Here is a 22,635-nt window from a genome sequence, read left to right as displayed (position 1 = left end):
ACCAAGTTGTCGTTGTTTGAAAGGCCAGGACATATTAATAAATGTTCTGCCTTCATAATTGCTTGCAGATTACATAGTGGGCAGATGGGGGTGTCTTTAGAACCTATCCGGTGTAAATGTAAATGTTCCGGTGTAAATTTAGAGTAATGTTTGATCAAATGCGGGGTTAATGCTTATGGCATTCCAGGAAAAAAAAACAGCCTTATCTGTTTAGGATGAAGTTTATAAGACAGGCGTACTACCTTCAAAGCTTATCATGCTTGCTTTTATGCTTGAATAACCTAACTGTATGTTATTTCCAGTTATGAATAACTCGTCTTGTTGTTTCAGTATGAAATGAATCAGAAGTTTGGCCTGGCCGAGGCGCTGCTGCAAGTGGGAGATTGGGATACGTTTGTCAAGATGAAGGAGAAGCTACCTGGGTTCTGTTTAGTGGATCAGCCACCTATAGGTGTAGCCCTGTGTAACCTCGTGTCCAGACTTATTGAACCCGTGTATAGAAAGTGAGTCATCATCTTTTTGTCATTTTTTCCCCTTGTGAGAACTTGCCATGCTGAAGGTCCCGGGTTCGATCCCTACCATTGACGTCATCATCTTTTTGTCATTTTTTCCCCTTGTGAGAACTTGCCATGCTGAAGGTCCCGGGTTCGATCCCTACCATTGACAAAAAAAAACACGTTTCTCGATTACAAATATTTTGAAGGATCACTTTCTGGATGGTCTCATGTTTACCCAGCACCTATATGGGAAGTATTGTGTATCTTATGGCCCATGTGATGAGAGGGATGCTACGGGATGTGCATGCAACAAAATAAAAACTGGTGTGAAACATTTTATTATTATTATTTTTAAATGCTTATGGCATTCCATACCATTATGTGTTTCGTGTTCTGTCTATCAGTAAACTTTCATTTGGTTACAAGCTACCCGCCTACTCACATTAACCTCAACCAGCTAGCTTGAGTGGGGTCTGGAAAACCCAGCAACGTCGCGTAACATTGCTCAAAGCTAAGAAAACGCTCATGATGCTTATGGCATTCCATACCATTATGTGTTTCGTGTTCTGTCTATCAGTAAACTTTCATTTGGTTACAAGCTACCCGCCTACTCACACAGCAACACGCGATTATCCTGATAGTGACCTACCTATCCAGATACGAGTACCAACGTCGCCTAACATTGCTCAAAGCTAAGAAAACGCTCATATTACTTTGTTTATTTCGTCGACAGCCTGTAGCTAAGATCAAGAAGGAATCAGACAAGTTCAATTCTCTAATGGAGAAACTCACAGATGAGAAAAAGAAGCAGCAAGAACATGTAGAGCGAGTCATGGCGCGTCTCAATCAGGTAAGTGAGAGTTCGAATCCCGTGCTGACAAAGTTTTTAGAAAGCTTGGAATTGAACAGGGCTAGCGGCAGTATTTGTACAGTTTAATATTGAGGTAGTAACGTACGCAAGTCTAGGCCTGAGCTAGAAAATTGATTTTTTTCCAAGCCTAGCCCTGTTTATAAAAATCACATGATATTGATCAAAGAGACCAATAACCACTAGAAATAATTCGTTACGGGTATTATTTCTAGTGGCTATTGACCCGTAACGAACTATTTCTAGTGGTTATTGGTCTCGTTCCACATAAGAGTCTATTTGACATTTCATTGGTCTTTCTTACGCAAGAAACACCCTTCCTAAGGTAAAATTACCTTGAAACAATTTCAGTAGTGTAGAAGCCAGCGCGGTAGACTTCTTATCTGAAGGTTGGTGGTTCGAGTCCAAATCAGGCCATAAAATTTATCAAGGTGTCTTAAGTGGGAAACGACTCGCCTTTTGTTACTAACATTTAAGTAAATGAGTTTTTTTTTACAATTAAAATTATTTCTTCCTTCCTTTTTCTCCTTTCATTATTACCTGGGGACAAACTATCCCATTAAGACTTGAAAATTAATAAATTCCTTCCCTTTTCCCTCAGGAAAAGGACATCTGGTTCGTCTCTCGCTCGCCCAAAGGAGCCAAAAACGAGACCATCAATCAGTTCCTCCAGTTGTGTATATTCCCCCGATGTATATTTACCTCAGTGGATGCAGTGTTCTGTGCCAAGTTTGTACATCTGCTGCACAAACTCAAGACGGCCAACTTTTCGTCCCTTCTGTGTTATGATAGGGTAAGTAATGCTATTAGTGACATTAGAGGGAACTCACTTGATTATTATTAATACAAACCATCACTGAGAAAGTCTCCTTACTTAAATACAATCTAAGAAGGGCGAGGTACTTACTTTCAAAATCCCTGAATTTTCTTATTATTTATTCCAGGCGTGTTCTTTAAAAAGAAAGGAACCAAAGTAGCTCTGATGTAATCGACAGACTACTTGGAAACGAAAACCATGCATACTGGATGGGCTTTTAAGGCTTTTTGCGATTGGAAAAAAAACTCACCCTCTGTCTCCCTCTCTTCTCAGCCTAACTCCGTACACAAAAAGCTCACTATGAAGCTTAGGTATAGGGGCAAACAGCCCTAAACGTTGAGTTAAGCTCATACAAATTTACGATCTCTTTCTTCTCCGGTTTCAGCTATTCTGTGACATCACCTACGTGGTAACCCTGTGCACGGAGAACGAGGCTCATCGCTACGGCCGGTTTCTAGCAGCACTTCTCGATACCATCATGCATTGGCACTCCTCCCCCGCGGTCTATGAAGCGGAGTGCGCCGACCATCCTGGCTTTGTCACCAAATGCCGCGTGTCTAACCAGTGCTCGGATGCCAATCAGAATGTGGGCTATGAGAACTTCCGACACGCGTGTCATAAGTGGCACTACAAGATAACCAAGGTAAGGCCCGCTCTGGTTACGGATTTTTTCAAGTGGGAATAAGCAGAAAATATTTCATCTGGGATTCTGGGAATAAGGAAGGAAACTTACCCCTTCTTCGAGGGGTAAGTTATTTCAACTGAGGTGAATAGGCACTTGGGTGTGTTATTAAGAGATTTTTCATTTTGCATTGAACCCACGCCCTCCTTTTTACCAAGAGCGAGTGTTTTGACCACTACGCCACCGAGGCAGGGACATAATCGCTCTTGTAAAGACTTCTCTTGTCTTTCACAGCTCGTGATTTTAGTATTTAGCCAGTCTGTAACACTTTATTGTCATTCTTGTTGTTGTTTAACTTTCGCCGAATAGGGTGGGCAGAATAAAGAAAAGATATACTCGTATCTTTGTATCAGCCATGCACCGGGGTGATGGTCTCTAGACTTGTTTAATTGTCTCAACCATCGCGAGGACTTGTGCTTGCTCTTTAAAAGTTATTTTAATTTTATTTGAACTCGTATCTTTTCAGTCCATTGTCCTGTGTCTCGAGTCGAAGGACTACGTTCAGATTCGCAACGCGTTCATCGTCCTCATGAAGATTCTGCCCCACTTTCCCGTCCTGTCCAAGTTGTCCAACTTTATCGAGAAAACCGTCAACAAGGTTCGCGACGAGGAGAAGTCCAAGCGACAAGATCTATTTACGATCGCGACCAGCTACTGTCGCTTCCTGATAGCAAAAACACCTAGCCTGATGAAGGAGAGTGATTTCCATGATACCAGTGATAAGGTGAGTGTAAGCCAGCTTAGGTAGCTTAAAGGATAACGCGCCAGCCTTGTAATCGGCAGTTTGCTTAAAGGTGAGTGTGAGCCTGCCTTGTAAGCGCCAGGTCACGGGTTCAATTCCATCCCCGGGGTGGTTCGTAGATTCATATAAGCTTAACCCATCCTTTGGGGGAGTTGTCCCTACACCTAAGCCTCGAAGTGGGCTTTTTGTGTGTGGAATTAAGCTTATCCGGGGTGAACTTTATCCTGTACAGAACGGCTGGCTTTCTCCTATCTTGTCTTCCTCTCTTCTGTTTCGGAACGATGAAACCACAGGAGAATAAGAAAGAAGAAGATTAGCTCCTTTTCAGGGTACCTATATGTCTTCCTCTCTTCTGTTTCGGAACGATGAAACCACAGGAGAATAAGAAAGAAGAAGATTAGCTCCTTTTCAGGGTACCTATATGTTTTTAAATTCCATAGCCTTCTCCGTGTCACCCATCAAAATATACATAAGTAATGGTAACATGGCCTTGTTTTCAGGGAATCCCGTGCTGACAAAGTTTTTAGAAAGCCAGGGCTAGCGACAGTATTTGTACAGTTTAATATTGAGGTAGTAACGTACGCAAGTCTAGGCCTGAGCTAGAAAATTGATTTTTTTCCTAGCCTAGCCCTGTTTATAAAAATCACACGCAGCAAGAACATGTAGAGCGAGTCATGGCGCGTCTCAATCAGGTAAGTGAGAGTTCGAATCCCGTGCTGACAAAGTTTTTAGAAAGCCAGGGCTAGCGACAGTATTTGTACAGTTTAATATTGAGGTAGTAACGTACGCAAGTCGAGGCCTGAGCTAGAAAATTGATTTTTTTCCTAGCCTAGCCCTGTTTATAAAAATCATATGATATTGATCAAAGAGACCAATAACCACTAGAAATAATTCGTTACGGGTATTATTTCTAGTGGGTATTGACCCGTAACGAATTATTTCTAGTGGTTATTGGTCTCGTTCCACATAAGAGTCTATTTGACATTTTATTGGTCTTTCTTACGCAAGAAACACCCTTCCTAAGGTAAAATTACCTTGAAACAATTTCAGTAGTGTAGAAGCCAGCGCGGTAGACTTCTTATCTGAAGGTTGGTGGTTCGAGTCCAAGTCAGGCCATAAAATTTATCAAGGTGTCTTAAGTTGGAAACGACTCGCCTTTTGTTACTAACATTTAAGTAAGTAAATGAGTTTTTTTTTACAATTAAAATTATTTCTTCCTTCCTTTTTCTCCTTTTATTATTCTGGGGACAATCTCTCCCATTAAGACTTGTTTTTTTACAATTAAAATTATTTCTTCCTTCCTTTTTCTCCTTTTATTATTCTGGGGACAATCTCTCCCATTAAGACTTGAAAAAAAAAAAACATAATTAATAAATTCCTTTTTCCCTCAGGAAAAGGACATCTGGTTCGTCTCTCGCTCGCCCAAAGGAAAACATAATTAATAAATTCCTTTTTCCCTCAGGAAAAGGACATCTGGTTCGTCTCTCGCTCGCCCAAAGGAGCCAAAAACGAGACCATTAATCAGTTCCTCCAGTTGTGTATATTCCCGCGATGTATATTTACCTCAGTGGATGCAGTGTTCTGTGCCAAGTTTGTACATCTGCTGCACAAACTCAAGACGGCCAACTTTTCGTCCCTTCTATGTTATGATAGGGTAAGTAATGCCATTAGTGACATTAGAGGGAACTCACTTATTATTATTAATACAAACCATCACTGAGAAAATCTCATTACTTAAATACAATCTAAGAAGGGCGAGGTATTTATTCCAGGCGTGTTCTTTAAAAAGAAAGGAACCAAAGTAGCTCTGATGTAATCTACAGACTAGTTGGAAACAAAAACCATGCATACTGGATGGGCTTTTAAGGCTTTTTGCGATTGGAAAAAAAAACTCACCCTCTGTCTCCCTCTCTTCTCAGCCTAACTCCGTATACAAAAAGTTTAAGTATGGGGGAAACAGCCCTAAACGTTGGGTTAAGCTAATGCGAATCTACAATCCCTCTGTTCTCAGCTTAACTTCGTATACAAAAAGCTCACTATGAAGCTTGGGTATTGGGGCAAACAGCCCTAAACGTTGAGTTAAGCTCATACAAATGTATATTTACCTCAGTGGATGCAGTGTTCTGTGCCAAGTTTGTACATCTGCTGCACAAACTCAAGACGGCCAACTTTTCGTCCCTTCTGTGTTATGATAGGGTAAGTAATGCTATTAGTGACATTAGAGGGAACTCACTTGATTATTATTAATACAAACCATCACTGAGAAAGTCTCCTTACTTAAATACAATCTAAGAAGGGCGAGGTACTTACTTTCAAAATCCCTGAATTTTCTTATTATTTATTCCAGGCGTGTTCTTTAAAAAGAAAGGAACCAAAGTAGCTCTGATGTAATCGACAGACTACTTGGAAACGAAAACCATGCATACTGGATGGGCTTTTAAGGCTTTTTGCGATTGGAAAAAAAACTCACCCTCTGTCTCCCTCTCTTCTCAGCCTAACTCCGTACACAAAAAGCTCACTATGAAGCTTAGGTATAGGGGCAAACAGCCCTAAACGTTGAGTTAAGCTCATACAGATTCTTCTCCGGTTTCAGCTATTCTGTGACATCACCTACGTGGTAACCCTGTGCACGGAGAACGAGGCTCATCGCTACGGCCGGTTTCTAGCAGCACTTCTCGATACCATCATGCATTGGCACTCCTCCCCCGCGGTCTATGAAGCGGAGTGCGCCGACCATCCTGGCTTTGTCACCAAATGCCGCGTGTCTAACCAGTGCTCGGATGCCAATCAGAATGTGGGCTATGAGAACTTCCGACACGCGTGTCATAAGTGGCACTACAAGATAACCAAGGTAAGGCCCGCTCTGGTTACGGATTTTTTCAAGTGGGAATAAGCAGAAAATATTTCAAAGTTATGAAATAGGTAACTACAAAACTTATTACCTTTATATGATACAATGGATACACGTTCCGGTTTTGATCTTATCCAACTCGAGTTTCGTCCATCTCCGTGGACTTTTTCAAGGAAACGACTTTTTCGAGGAAACTTGTGCTTGCTCTTTAAAAAGTTATTTTAATTTTATTTGAACTCGTATCTTTTCAGTCCATTGTCCTGTGTCTCGAGTCGAAGGACTACGTTCAGATTCGCAACGCGTTCATCGTCCTCATGAAGATTCTGCCCCACTTTCCCGTCCTGTCTAAGTTGTCCAACTTTATCGAGAAAACCGTCAACAAGGTCCGCGACGAGGAGAAAACGCGTTCATCGTCCTCATGAAGATTCTGCCCCACTTTCCCGTCCTGTCCAAGTTGTCCAACTTTATCGAGAAAACCGTCAACAAGGTCCGCGACGAGGAGAAGTTTCGTCCCTTCTGTGTTATGATAGGGTAAGTAATGCTATTAGTGACATTAGAGGGAACTCACTTGATTATTATTAATACAAACCATCCCTGAGAAAATCTCATTACTTGGATACAACCTAAGAAGAGCGAGGTACTTACTTTCAAATTCCCTGAATTTTCTTATTATTTATTCCAGGCGTGTTCTTTAAAAAGAAAGGAACCAAAGTAGCTCTGATGTAATCTACAGACTACTTGGAAACAAAAACCATGCATACTGGATGGTCTTTTAAGGCTTTTTGCGATTGGAAAAAAAACTCACCCTCTGTCTCCCTCTCTTCTCAGCTTAACTTCGTATACAAAAAGCTCACTATGAAGCTTAGGTATAGGGGCAAACAGCCCTAAACGTTGAGTTAAGCTCATACAAACTCTAAACCGATCTCGAGTTATGATCAATTTTCTGGGGCTAAGCACGGCCAACCTGCTTGTACTGGATATAATAAAAGAAGGGTATTAACCAAAATTAGCTCTTGAACGTTCAAGTTAATTGAACTCTTGAACGTTATTTGACTGAAAGGCGTTTTGGTCACCTTACGTCTTACGTTTCAGTTATCGTCACGTAAGTTAGTGGTGCAAAACTCTCAAAGAATCACCTTTTTTTTAGTAAATACTTACATATTTATTTTTGAACCAACAACACATGACAAAACAAAACAACATGAAAATAAGTAAGCTTTTGATTCAAGCTCATAGATTTTACTATTCCCATTGTTTTCCAACCTTCCAGATTACGCCAGTCCGCCCACCCCGAAAGGTTTCGTCACGGTACAATCACCGGAATATGGGGACACTTCCCCTCGCTACGTGCACAACTCTCCCTCCCAGTCGTACCTCCCCTCACCGGGCGAATATCGGGAGCTAGAGTCCATCTCTAACTCCTCCTCCGGCTCTCTCAACCCGAGGCACTCCCCTCTGCCCGAGATTGAACGACCCGAAAGAGGTATTTACACGCGTTTTTTTTTTTTTTTTGTACTTTCCCTCATCCTGTAGGAAGAAAAGTAGAATAGAATATACCTTGTTTATCCTGCTGGGATAGGACTGAAAAGTCCCTTTAAATGTAAAATCTGAACCGATTTCCAGTCGTCTGGAACCCATTTCTCCTCTCTTAATAATGGAAAATACAAAATTTAGTGTCCTATGGAACCAAAATGTAATCAGACAAAGTCCTTTCTGTGTTGAACATTTTTCCCCAATTTTATTACTACTAAAGATTCGAGGCTTATCGTGTAACAGACAAACTGGGAAATATGTATTTCTAAAAGAAAAAAGAGGTATTTACACGCGTTTTTTTTTTTTTTTTGTACTTTCCCTCATCCTGTAGGAAGAAAAGTAGAATAGAATATACCTTGTTTATCCTGCTAGGATAGGACTAAAAAGTCCCTTTAAATGTAAAATCTGAACCGATTTCCAGTCTTCTTAAACCCATTTCTCTCCTCTTAATAATGGAAAATGCAAAATTTGGTGTCCCATCGAACCAAAATGTAATCAGACAAAGTCCTTTCTGTGTTGAACATTTTCCAAAAGTAGAATAGAATATACCTTGTTTATCCTGCTGGGATAGGACTGAAAAGTCCCTTTAAATGTAAAATCTGAACCGATTTCCAGTCTTCTGAAACCCATTTCTCCTCTCTTAATAATGGAAAAACAAAATTTAGTGTCCCATGGAACCAAAATGTAATCAGACAAAGTCTTTTCTGTGTTGAACATTTTCTCCCAATTTTATTACTACTAAAGATTCGAGGCTTATCGTGTAACAAACAGACAAACTGGGAAATATGTATTTCTAAAAGACTCATTTTTTATCCTAAACAGATAACGTTCGTTCTCCGAACAGTTGGCTTTCTTCTATCCTGTTTTCCTTCTGCCTTTGCTTTCAGAATGATAAGACACTTAGTTAGAGTTCCCTCTATCAAACCTAAAACTCATTTTTTATCCTAAACAGATAACGTTCGTTCTCCGAACAGTTGGCTTTCTTCTATCCTGTTTTCCTTCTGCCTTTGCTTTCGGAATGATAAGACACTTAGTTAGAGTTCCCTCTATCAAACCTTGAAAAAAAAAATCTGGTGTGAACATCACACGACTTTCTATTACATTTGCAGAATACGTAGGTATTTGAAAAGAAATAATAGAAAGTAAAAAAAAAAAAAAATGTCATTTGTCTCTTCCCTTGTGTTTCAGATTCCAAAAGACGTCGTACCGATGGTCTATCCAAGGTAAGCAGTCGCGAGGTCATCATTGATGTCTTCTAAATCATCCGACCTTTGGTTTTGTGATGTCATCAATTCCTCTTTATAAAAAAATGTCATTCTTGTGATATCTTCTAGTCTTAATGTGCTGGCTACATGCGACGCTGAGAAGCTAAACAAGACAAGGGGAGAGCAAAATTTGTTGGAAGAGAGCGGGAAAAATCTGTTTACTATTCTTCGAAATTGAGGATTTTTTTATTCAAGGATTCCCAACTAGAAACGTTTTAACAAAGTACCGAGGAAGAATTGTGAAGTAATTTTTTCGGAAACCAAGGAACTCTTGATGCTTTTCCAATAGGATGTTGAAAACAAGAGGAAGCATGCTGTGCAGCGATTTCTCTAAAAAGGAAAAGGAATTCAAACCGTCCTGTAATTAGCAGACTCTCATAACCTATGAACTGGGAAATATACACTATCCGAGTTTCAACATTTTTCATGCACTACGGATTTCGTCCTGTTACGGAATATGGGTTCATTTCGAAGACAAAATTCATGTGTCCCTGTGTTGTCCCATTGTCCATTTACTTTATCTGTTGTTTTATAGGAGCGAACTTGTAGCGCCGACGACACAAGTGTTAAAATAAACATAAGTAACGATCAACGTGATAAGCCCGTGTTCAAACTGTCAAGGAACTTTGTCATTACTTTGGATTTGGAACCGCGATAAATCTTACAAGTGATAAAATAACACCCACCAGTACAATGCAAATATTCAGTTTTAGTTTAATCCAACGCAAAGATCCAGTTTTAGTTTGAGAAGAGATTATCATTTTATTTCTGTTATTATAACCAAGAAGAGGAATTGTTTTATTTGTGAATCGTTTTACGGAGAAGAAGAGATTTTATTTGTTTATTTGAATCATCTTACAATTTACAAAGAAAATCAAGAACTAAGGAAACACTGAATCTTTCTAGAAAAAAATGTTCATCAATCTATTCAACCCAGAGAAGAGAGAAGTCAATGATCAGAGAACTTGAAATGTGTGCTTCTGAAAATTCAATTACATCTGCTTTCACTGAATTCGTTTAATGATTCAACTGAAAATAATTTGTTACTCAATTCTATTTGCTCGCTGACAACTGGATTCACTTCCTGACTCAACTCAATTAATTTCCGGACCTCATTGGATGCCTATGCTGACTCATCTCAATCCAATTTGATTGCTGATTCAACTCAATTCAATTTGACTGCTGACTGAACTCAATTCAATTTGATTGCTGACTCAACTGAATTAGTTTGGTGACTCAATTCAATTCTTTGGGTGATTCAACATAATTGAACAATTTGGTGGCGTAATCAATTAAAGTCGATTGCTGACTCAAGTTGATTTAATTCTCCGATTCGTGTGGTGATTCAACTCAATTCGATTGGCCTGCTGCCTGAAATCAATTCAAAACATTTGGTGCTTCAACTCATCTCGCTTCATTTGGTGACTCAAATCATTTGGGAACTCAACCCTGTTCAATTTGTTTGTTGACTCTCTATTCAATTTGTTTGTTGACTCAACTCAACTCCATTCGGTGACTCGGTTCCTGACTCAAATCATTTGGAAACTCAACTCTGTTAAACGCTTCCTGACTCTGGTGATCCAACTCAACTCCATTTCGCGACTCAATTCAACTCAACTGCATTTCGTGACTCAACTCAAATCAATTCGATTGGCTTGCTGACTGAAATCATTTGGTGACTCAACACTATTCATTTCATTTGGTGATTCAACTCAACTCCATTTGTTGTCTCGATTGCTGACTCAAATCATCTGGGAACTCAACTCTATTCAACTCCCTTACTGACCCATTGGTGACTCAACTCAACTCCATTTGGTGACTCAACCCAAATCAATTCGATTGGCGATTCAAATCAACTCAACTCCATTTAGTTTCTCAACTCAAATCAACACGCTTGAAGACTCAACTTGACTCCATTTATTTGTTATTTGTGACCCATTGGTGACTCAACTCAACTCCATTTGGTGACTCAACCCAAATCAATTCGATTGGCGATTCAAATCAACTCAACTCCATTTATTTTCTCAACTCAAATCAACACGCTTGAAGACTCAACTTGACTCCATTTATTTGTTATTTTGTGACCCATGATGACTCACAAATCAGCTTGGCTGCTCAATTCAATCATTAAAGCTCAGTCAAATGTCCACACGCTTAAATCAGTGAAATTCAGTCCCGTGATGATGTTTACACTGGGAACTATTCAATCCAATCAATCATTACTAATACAGAAACCGTACAAGATGTTATGTAGCTATGCAAAGAAGAGCAGTTCATTGGTACCAGAGACAACTGTCCAAATGATCCATAAATTATTGTCAAATGCCTTCAGATCCTCAATCAAAAGCAAATTAAACAATTCAGTCTAAATAGATAAAAACAACTTCAATTAATTGATAAAATAAACGATTATAAAAGAGAAGAAAAAGAAATAATAAACATAAGAAAAGAATCTAGATCAATACGAAAACAATAAAGCATGTAAATCAGCTTTATGAACTGAATAAACAATGAGCTAAGTGGCAAGTACATTGAAACCGATCAAAAGCTGTATACAAGCAGGCTTACCATTTATATCCAGTTGACTTTCATCAATTCACATTCCATATTGAAAGAGCAGTTCATTGGTACCAGAGACAACTGTCCAAATGATCCATAAATTATTGCCAAATGCCTTCAGATCCTCAATCAAAAGCAAATTAAACAATTCAGTCTAAATAGATACAAGAGCAGTTCATTGGTACCAGAGACAACTGTCCAAATGATCCATAAATTATTGCCAAATGCCTTCAGATCCTCAATCAAAAGCAAATCAAACAATTCAGTCTAAATAGATAAAAACAACTTCAATTAATTGATAAAATAAACGATTAAAAAAGAGAAGAAAAAGAAATAATAAACATAAGAAAAGAATCTAGATCAATACGAAAACAATAAAGCATGTAAATCAGCTTTATGAACTGAATAAACACTGAGCTAAGTGGCAAGTACATTGAAACCAATCAAAAGCTGTATACAAGCAAACTTACCATTTATATCCAGTTGACTTTCATCAATTCACATTCCATATTGATGATGAAAAAGTCACTATTGATGAAAATGTCACTATTTGGCTACCTCCAATGAGGATGAAGTCTCTCACTTTATGAAGTAACAGTGCCCAATATAATTATGTACCACAGTATCGAGTATCATTAAATAGTGACAAATGTCCAACAATACATTGATCTACCGAAGTATGGAGTTTGCTACCAGTTCCAATGTAATGAGAAAGCAATCCACCCTAAATGGTCACAACATCCCATGTCTGGGTTTACCATTTTTACCTTTGTTGTTGTTCTCTGAGAATTTGAGTTCCGTGACCACATGGATGTCAACCTTCATGTAATCAAGTAATCATGTCTACCCTGGCTAATACCCATACCCCAGGATTATCGCTGTAAAACCCCATGTTTTGCAATACCTTTACAAGAAATAATAAAACTGAATTTTACATGCTCCTTGTCCTTTTATCTCTCTATTTTTCCTCTCCTTTCCTCTCGCCTCACCCTTCTTTCTCTTATCGCACAACAAATATGTCTCTTTGGTAAATCAGCTTCGCTATGATCGCTGTAAGTACACTTTTGCGTTTATGTAAAATTGGGATCGGTGAAATTAATGTGGCAATTTTGCCTGAAAAATGGGCATTTTTTTTCTGGGTCTGCAAATGAACTTTTATGGAATCTGTGTTTCATTACTTCGTGTTATTGGGTCTGCAAATAGTTATCGCACAACAAATATGTCTCTTTGGTAAATCAGCTTCGCTATGATCGCTGTAAGTACACTTTTGCGTTTATGTAAAATTGGGATCAGTGAAATTAATGTGGCAATTTTGCCTGAAAAATGGGCAATTTTTTTCTGGGTCTGCAAATGGGCTTTTATGGAATCTGTGTTTCATTACTTCGTGTTATTGGGTCTGCAAATAGGCTGCTAAAAGGACAAAAACTTATGATCGGTTAACTATTTATGTTATTGAAAGTTATATTTCTCAATAATTATTAAGAAAAACCGAAAATAGAATCATAAATAGGTAGGTACTACTGATGACTAGATAACCAACGGACAAGTCTTAGTGTTGTACCTACGGACTTTCAACATATAATCTCTCAAAAATTTCGCCTGCGGCGCTGAAATTTTGTCTCTTTATGAATAAGTTTTGGGAATATTTCAAAGCCTATAAACGAGAAAAAGACTTTGGGCAGTAAAAAAAAAGTATGCAACCTTGAAGGAGATACTTAAATTTTCTCGAAAAAAATTTCGCCTGCGGTATTTATGTTATTGAAAGTTATATTTCTCAATAATTATTAAGAAAAACCGAAAATAGAATCATAAATAGGTACTACTGATGACTAGATAACCAACGGACATGTCTTAGTGTTGTACGGATTTATGTTATTGAAAGTTATATTTCTCAATAATTATTAAGAAAAACCGAAAATAGAATCATAAATAGGTACTACTGATGACTAGATAGATAACCAACGGACAAGTCTTAGTGTTGTACGAACTTTAGGATGTACTGAAATTTACCAGGAATTCTCGATATTTATGAAAAGAGGAAATGACTTTTTAATAAGAGGAGATATGAATTTGGTCTTTGAAACCCCACCCTTTCATGACACATTTCTATGTTCGTACGGTTCTTTAACACTTTCAGAACTCTCAAATTCTGCTCTCTTCTAGCAACAACTCCGCAGCTCTTCATGGTCAAAATAAACCCTGCCCTTCATGGTCAAAATAAACCCTGCTCTTCATGGTCAAAATAAACCCTGCCCTTCATGGTCTAAACAAACCCGAAATAAACCCTGCCCTTCATGGTCAAAATAAACCCTGCTCTTCATGGTCAAAATAAACCCTGCCCTTCATGGTCAAAATGAACCCTGCCCTTCATGGTCAGAATAAGCCCTGCCCTTCATGGTCACAACATCCCATGTCTGGGTTTACCATTTTTACCTTTGTTGTTGTTCTCTGAGAATTTGAGTTCCGTGACCACATGAATGTCAACCTTCATGTAATCATGTCTACCCTGGCTAGTACCCATACCCCAGGATTATCGCTGTAAAACCCCATGTTTTGCAATACCTTTACAAGAAACAATAAAAATGAATTTTATATGCTCCTTGTCCTTTTATCTCTCTATTTTTCCTCTCCTTTCCTCTCGCCTCACCCTTCTTTCTATTTCATGACACATTTCTATGTTCGTACGGTTCTTTAACACTTTCAGAACTCTCAAATTCTGCTCTCTTCTAGCAACAACTCCGCATCATGTCTACCCTGGCTAATACCCATACCCCAGGATTATCGCTGTAAAACCCCATGTTTTGCAATACCTTTACAAGAAATAATAAAAATGAATTTTAAATGCTTCTTGTCCTTTTATCTCTCTATTTTTCCTCTCCTTTCCTCTCGCCTCACCCTTCTTTCTACCTCCTATTTCCCCTTTGTTTCTTGTTCCTCTTTCTTTTATGTGAATATACTCCTTATCATGTCCTTTCCTCCTCCTCTTCTTCTTCCTCTTCCTTGTCCTCCTTCTCTTCTTCCTCTTCCTTGTCTTCTTCCTCTTCCTTGTCCTCCTTCCTCACCCTCTAACTCTCACTAACAAATACAAGAAATTACGAACAAAATTTAAAACGATTGCCCAAGGTAATCTCTATCATTCAATCCTGACTCTCTCAAGAGACCATTTTTCGAAGCTATGTACATATCTCTGGAAAAAATCTCTGGATAAGTCCATCTCTGAAGACAATGTTTGTGAACAAGCTTCTTGTTCCTCTTTCTTTTATGTGAATATACTCCTTATCATGTCCTTTCCTCCTCCTCTTCTTCTTCCTCTTCCTTGTCCTCCTTCTCTTTTCTTGTTCCTCTTTCTTTTATGTGAATATACTCCTTATCATGTCCTTTCCTCCTCCTCTTCTTCTTCCTCTTCCTTGTCCTCCTCTTCTTCTTCTTCCTCTTCCTTGTCCTCTTCCTTGTCCTCCTACTCTTCCTTGTCCTTCTTCCTCTTCCTTGTCCTCCTACTCTTCCTTGTCCTTCTTCCTCTTCCTTGTCCTCTTCCTCTTCCTTGTCCTCTTCCATCAAAATTTGCTTTAAAAATACCCCAAAATGGTATATTATTACAGCGTCTCTTATAATGATATGACCTACATGTTATAATTCCAACCCCAGTGGTGTAGGTAGGGTTTGGTAGTCCGAAAATTTAGCGAGGTGTTTTAATTGGGGAACAACATAATCCCCTTTGTCTGCCTCTCTCTCCCTCCTCTTCCCTCCCTTCTTTATTCTCTCCTATTTGCCCTTTCTCTCTCATCTTTCTCCTCTCTCTGCCTCTCTCCCTCCCTCCCTCTTCCTCTCCCCATCTCTTTACAAAAAATACAAAAACCTCTTTTTCCTACTTACAGAAATTTTCATCAAAATTTGCTTTAAAAATACCCCAAAATGGTATATTATTACAGCGTCTCTTATAATGATATGACCTACATGTTATAATTCCAACCTCAGTGGTGTAGGTAGGGGTTGGTAGTCCGAAAATTTAGCGAGGTGTTTTAATTGGGGAACAACATTGGTCACTTTAATATCTAGAGGACTGCCTAACAAGCCTCTAAAAGAGTCGACAGCCTGGCGAAATAGGCCCTAGATTAATACATGAACAACTCAAAGCAGTTAAGGCCATACGACCTTCTTCACCCTCTAACTCTCACTAACAAATACAAGAAATTACGAACAAAATTTAAAACGATTGCCCAAGGTAATCTCTATCATTCAACCCTGACTCTCTCAAGAGACCATTTTTCGAAGCTATGTACATATCTCTGGAAAAAATCTTTGGATAAAGTCCATCTCTGAAGACAATGTTTGTGGGCAAGAGATCATTTTTCGGAGCTACATTATCTCTGGAAACAATCTTTGCCCAAGCCTATCTCTGGAGACAGTTTTTGTGAGCAAGTGAAGTGCTGTGCCTCGCCATTCACCCCGTTGTCTTCCCTATACCGATTCACAGAGTTCGAAACACAGCTCCGACGGGCGCGGAGGAAGTGAGGTGAAGAAGGAGAAGAGAGAGAAGCGGGAGAAGAAGAGACAAGCCTCTAAAAGAGTCGACAGCCTGGCGAAATAGGCCCTAGATTAATACATGAACAACTCAAAGCAGTTAAGGCCATACGACAATGGTCTTTGAGAATAGGGAGGAACCTGTTTCGAAATTTGTATTAATAGTTTGTCTCCCATTCATGCTGTACGAGCATAGTAGGATTAGTAGGACACAGTTCATGGGGTTGAGCGAATTGGAACACATCACATGCTTTCAGGCACAATCCATTTGTCAAGGGTCTAGTTTTACCTTGCCCTTGGGACCAATTTATTTTGATTTTTTTTTTTCCATTAGGCGCTTTACCTATTTGAATTCTTTCATTCCAGGCTCAAAATCATCTTCCCTCGCCACCAACGGAGATAAAATGGACACAATGGTCTTTGAGAATAGGGAGGAACCTGTTTCGAAATTTGTATTAATAGTTTGTCTCCCATTCATGCTGTACGAGCATAGTAGGACACAGTTCATGGGGTCGAGCGAATTGAAACACATCACATGCTTTCAGGCACACTCCATTTGTCAAGGGTCTAGGTTTACCTTGCCCTTGGGACCAATTTATTTTGATTTTTTTTTTTTTTTCCATTAGGCGCTTTACCTATTTGAATTCTTTCATTCCAGGCTCAAAATCATCTTCCCACGCCACCAACGGAGATCAAATGGAGCACATGAGAGAAACGCGAAGTGAAAAGCATCATTACGCCCGAGTAAGAGCTCATCTTTATCTCAAAATGCCTGGGGTTTATATTTTATGTTTATCATTTCCAGCACGTCCTGCTTTGAAACAACAGGAGTTTGTGCTGATATCATTTCTTCTTAACTTTTTTCTTTATATTTTCTATTTATCTCCCCCTCTCTCCCGCTTGGAGTTTGATTTAAAGTCGTGTAGCTTAGATACTGGTGGAGCTTTGAAGTTTTTCGCTTTTTTTAGTAAATACTTACATATTTATTTTTGAACCAACAACACATGACAAAACAAAACAACATGAAAATAAGTAAGCTTTTGATTCTAACTCATAGATATTACTATTCCCATTATTTTCTCCAGAAGAAGAGTGTGCAGCGGTATAGCATGGACAAGGCGGGCACTATGGGCAAGAGTGTCATTGTGATGGATAGCAAGGAAAAGGAAGCCAGTGCGAGAAAGAAGAAGCTGACACGAAAGAGAGTAAGTAGAATAGAATAGAATATACCTTGTTTATCCTGCCCGAATAGGACTGAAAAGTTCCTTTACCCCAGCAGTCTAAACAAGGTATCGTATATGTGATGGGTTCAAGAATAATACATGTATCAGTAACAAGAAGAAGAGTGTGCAGCGGTATAGCATGGACAAGGCGGGCACTATGGGCAAGAGTGTCATTGTGATGGATAGCAAGGAAAAGGAAGCTAGTGCGAGAAAGAAGAAGCTGACACGAAAGAGAGTAAGTAGAATAGAATAGAATAGAATAGTTTGTTTGTCCTGCCCGAATAGGACTGAAAAGTTCCTTTACCCCAGCAGTCTAAACAAGGTATCATATATTTGATGGGTTCAAGAATAATACATGTATCAGTAACAATTGAGATAAAGTATTGTGATTTTAGTTATCAACCATCTGGAGATTGGTTGTTCGAGTCGAGGTCAAGTCGTAAAGTGGGGATCGACAATCATTTATGCTCAACACGATTAAAAATCCTTTCCTTCATTGTGATTTTAATTTACCTCGAGGGTTCTCTGTACTTGCAGTACCACCACAAGTCGCTATTCACTTGCAAACAGCTAAATAATTACTCAGTTTTCCTCACGAAATCAATGCACAAAGCCTTGAAATTTCTTTCGAAAAGCCTGCGATTTCGATTAACAAAGATTAAGCGCGGTTTTAATTTAAAAAGTACTATTGCCTGGTGTTTTGTTTCTTGCTTAATTTTGCAGGACAGAACTGGTGAAGTCTCTGTCATGATCGAACTAAAGAAACGGAAGAACGAGGACAAGCTAAGTAAAGGTAAGTAAAATAGGATAGAATATACCCTGCTTATACTGCCAGCTAACGAGCTAAGTAATGAGTTGAACGGGGCAGACAACCTACACCCGAGAGCAAATAATTCGGAACAGTTTGCATTGCCATTTCTTTACTCTGATAGGCCAGCCTAGTTAGCTTAGTTGGTAGCGCGTCTGCCTTGCAAGCGCCAGGCCGCGGGTTCGATTCCCCGCTGGGGCAGATTTTATCCTGAACGGATTTTGTTTGTTCTCGGCTTTCTCCGATCCTGTCTTCTCTCTTCGATTTCGGGACGATAAGACCATAGCAGTTACAGTCAAACCTCTTAAATAATAATAATAATAATATCTCCATTTTAAACTTGACCCAGTTCAAGTAAATTCATTTAAGCCACCCCCTCCATTGTAAAGAACAGAAGAACCCCTCTCTATTGCTACAGAGAGAATAGAGAAGAAACTTTCCAAACCTAATAAGTGGATAGTAAATACTACTAGCCCTGTTAAAAAATAAAAAGCTTAAGGCTGTATCCACACTTAATAGCCGTATTCTGCTCAATAGGAGAAAATGATAACAGTTTAAAATTATATTATTTAAGGATGGATGTTTAATATAATAAGGATGGATGTTTAATATAATTATTAAACATCCATCCTTTGAACGTACATCCATCCTTTGAACGTTCAAAGATTTTTTACTTTATATTAACAATATTTTCCTTGAAGGCAATTTGTTTTTTTAATTCATCGTATCTCCTTATTTTTCTCATCTTTTTCGCTAGTTTTTAGCACATATCGTTTTGCTAGTTTTTAGTTCATATCCTTCTATGTTTCGTTCTAAGTCAACTATTAAAATCTTGGTACAATAATGAAGTTCGGCTAATATCGCCTCTGACGTCCACACATTGCTCTGCAACAACGCAATAAAGGTCTTAATGTGCACTCAGCTTAAACTGTACAACTCTCGGTCTCAGTGTGGATTGAGCTTAATGTACCGGAGAACAGTAACTTTTCATCTTATGAACTCGCCCCGGAAAACAATTACTATGACAATAAAATTCCAATGGAGCGCACGAAATTGTTTTGGCTCTCCCCAAAGTATTTTTTTTTTTTTTTTTCCTCTCTGGAAAACTTTCCAGTTTCTCTCGAGAGCTTTTGGCTGCAACTCAAAAAGAATTCGCGAAAAGAGGACACTTAGATTGTGAGATATACGGGGAGTAATGGTCATATGTTCCATTTAACTCTACTGGGTTGTGAGTAGGTATATTGGCTCAGTTGTCTGTAGTCGCCATGTTACTTAAAACCTGTTGGAAAAAAGCAAGATCTGTGCAGATTATTTTGAGACCAACTATCAAATTGTTGGATTAAGTCGAACTTTATTCCGTTTGTTAATTACCTGTATTGCTTTGTTGACTTTGATGACAACAAATTTTGGATGTCACGGGTAAAATTAGCGGTGTGTTTTCTCCCCCCCCCTCTATCTCTCTCTCCCCACCTCCCTCTCTTGTATGTATGTGTTTAGTTATCGGTTAGTATGTCATAATATCTAATCTTTTCCTATCTCTCTCTCCCCACCTCCCTCTCTTGTATGTATGTGTTTAGTTATCGGTTAGTATGTCATAATATCTAATCTTTTCCTCCTCTTTTTTCCTCTTTAATACCTTCACCCTTCCCCTCCCTCTATATTCCATTCTACTTTTTTGTTCTCAATCTAACTTCATACATGTTTCGTTATATCGGTCAGTATACGTTATAATATCCAAATTACAACCCACCACCAACAATATGCTGAATGGGTTGCGGAAACTTTTCTTTTTAAATCTTTTTTCAATGTATATTATTATATACGTAGGTAAATACCTGTTGTTCAAATATTATTGTATAAATAAATGGAAGGTATTGTTCTGTCCTCTTAATAGCCTGTCCCCCTCCCTCCTCCTTGTCCCTATTCGTTATATCTTCCTCTACCTTTTTTTCATCTCTCTTCCTCTCCATTTCCTTCTTGTTTCTCGAGTTGTTTTAATTAAGAATAGAATGAGATAGAGATAGAAACGGGAGAAAGGGAAGTAAGATAGGAAGAGAAAGGAGATTGAGGAAGAATTCAGTTCGGATAGATGGACGGATTTAGTAGGAGGGGAAGAGGGAATAGGGGAAAAAATTCAGTATTAGAGAATAAAAGAGGGAGAAAGAGACGAGAGAAGATTTTTTGAGAGGGAAGAGAAAGAGGGAGAGTAAGGATACGTAGAAAAGAAATAAGGGAAGATTAAGTAAAAGAGAAGGATATTTTTGAGAGAGAGAGAGAGGAGAAGAGAAAGATGGAGAGAAAAGAGGAAGAGAGAGAGGGGGTGTAAACTTGTTTCCTAAGATTTTCTTTGGTTGATTAAACTTAGCTTAAAATACTAAAGGTGTATCTAAATATAGTCTACCGGCCGTCGATCGACGAAATGAATCTATGTTGTCGAGGCAGTGTGAACGGTTTAGTCGACATCGATCGATGACCTGTCGATTGAGTATGGACACACCTTAAAAGATTATTTTGTGTCGTGTATGTCCCTGATCAGATGGGCGAAAAGAAAAGAGACACAATACTTCCCACTTGAGTACTGGGGCAACACGAAAATAGGTACCAGAAAGAGAGCCTTTGAAAATTTTGCAATCGAATTACGTGTGCAAATGTTTTGTTGATGGTGGGAATCGGACCCGGGACCTTATGCATGGCAAGCAAGCGGTAGACTAACCATTAACTATGTCCCCGTTTAGAGAATTTCTTATGTAGGAAACTTTCTTTTCATTGTTTTATGTTTAATCAAGAATCTGTTGCCATGAGACTAACCATGTCCCCGTTTAGAGAATTTCTTATGTAGGAAACTTTCTTTTCATTGTTTTATGTTTAATCAAGAATATGTTGCCATCTTTCCTTAACCCTCTACTGCACCTCTCGCAGAACTGGTGATAAGAGGAGATGAAAGTCTGCCTAAATCTTGGCACCAACCAACCAGATGCAGCCAAGTGTTAAACTTCCAACTGGCTGTCCGTTGAAGTACATTGGGAATTGTCCATTGAAGTGGACATTTAACACTCAAGATTCCCATTGAAGTGGATCTCCGGAATTGAAGATGACCATTGAAGTGGACATTAAACACTCAAGATTCTCATTGAAGTGGATGGAATTGAAGTGCTGCTCGCGCTTTGAAGATCTCTATTGGAGTAAACCTTGGATTTGAAGATATCCGTTGGAGTGGAAATTGGAAAATCAAGGAAATCGAAGGTGTCCATTGAAGTACCTAGATATTAGAGAATGAAAGATTGAGTTTTCAAGCTGACCAGCTGAAAACACTCTGTTCCAATTTAGACTTTGATTAGAAACCAAGAAATTCAAGCTGTAAATGGGCAGTTGGACATTTCGTGTTACACATTTTAATAGTTCAATGTTTTCAGTGTTGCTTGCGCTTTGAAGATCTCTATTGGAGTAAACCTTGGATTTGAAGATATCCGTTGGAGTGGAAATTGGAAAATCAAGGAAATCGAAGGTGTCCATTGAAGTACCTAGATATTAGAGAATGAAAGATTGAGTTTTCAAGCTGACCAGCTGAAAATACTCTGTTCCAATTTAGACTTTGATTAGAAACCAAGAAATTCAAGCTGTAAATGGGCAGTTAGACATTTCATGTTACACATTTTAATAGTTCAATGTTTTTCATTTTCGTTCACTCTATTTCTCTTGGGATGTTAATGTTATGGTTGGGAGTTTTTGTTTCGGATATAGAAAATCTTACAAACAACAGCATAGATGAAAATAGAACATCCCCTCTTGTAAATTTCTGGAGAAAAAGACCGTCAAAAGATGGTTTGTAATATTTCCCCTTGGGTCTACTTCTTTTTAGTCCATTTTGCTTTTTTTACAAGATGTAAAAATAAAATCCTATGTTCTTTGTATGTATTTACCTCTTACATAATTTGATGTACACAGTGTCAATAAAGTAATTCTATGTTACTTTGTGTTAGTCAATATTTAATTAATATTGTTTTGTGTATATTCTTCCTGTTTTTTTTTTTTTTTTCTTTTTTTTACCAAATAGAATGCATAAGTTTTTTTGGTTCAAGCAATCTAACATACAAACTAGTGGTTGGATGGAAGAGCTCCTTTAGGAGAACCCTGCCACTATAAATAAAGCCTTAAAAAATAATAATAAAAAAAAAAGAAGTACTTTTTGGTAGAGCCATGCCTTTACTTTAGGTAGTCTGAATTAATTTTCATAGCCTAGATTTCACGACACACCCATAATTTTATTCC

General features: G+C 38.5%; 1 protein-coding gene across 1 annotated transcript in view; it reads left to right on the top strand.

Annotated features, from left to right (window-relative positions):
• The window catches only part of LOC103506838 (THO complex subunit 2), a gene marked incomplete at its 5' end in the record, with an annotated part of 40,446 nt that extends 22,072 nt beyond the window's left edge, over positions 1-18,374 (top strand). The window contains 13 exon segments of the mRNA XM_026821815.1: positions 1,231-1,347; positions 1,967-2,158; positions 2,568-2,825; positions 3,331-3,608; positions 4,235-4,298; positions 5,069-5,260; positions 6,200-6,457; positions 6,709-6,862; positions 7,728-7,940; positions 9,179-9,213; positions 16,289-16,355; positions 17,419-17,540; positions 18,282-18,374. Of these exon segments, the coding sequence (XP_026677616.1) occupies positions 1,231-1,347; positions 1,967-2,158; positions 2,568-2,825; positions 3,331-3,608; positions 4,235-4,298; positions 5,069-5,260; positions 6,200-6,457; positions 6,709-6,862; positions 7,728-7,940; positions 9,179-9,213; positions 16,289-16,355; positions 17,419-17,540; positions 18,282-18,359 (2,028 nt within the window).
• Between the last annotated feature and the right edge of the window lie 4,261 nt (positions 18,375-22,635).

This window comes from Diaphorina citri, unplaced genomic scaffold, assembly GCF_000475195.1.
Source record: "Diaphorina citri unplaced genomic scaffold, Diaci psyllid genome assembly version 1.1 scaffold265, whole genome shotgun sequence".
NCBI classification, from domain to species: domain Eukaryota; kingdom Metazoa; phylum Arthropoda; class Insecta; order Hemiptera; family Psyllidae; genus Diaphorina; species Diaphorina citri.
This window is presented reverse-complemented; position numbering and strand designations above follow the sequence as displayed.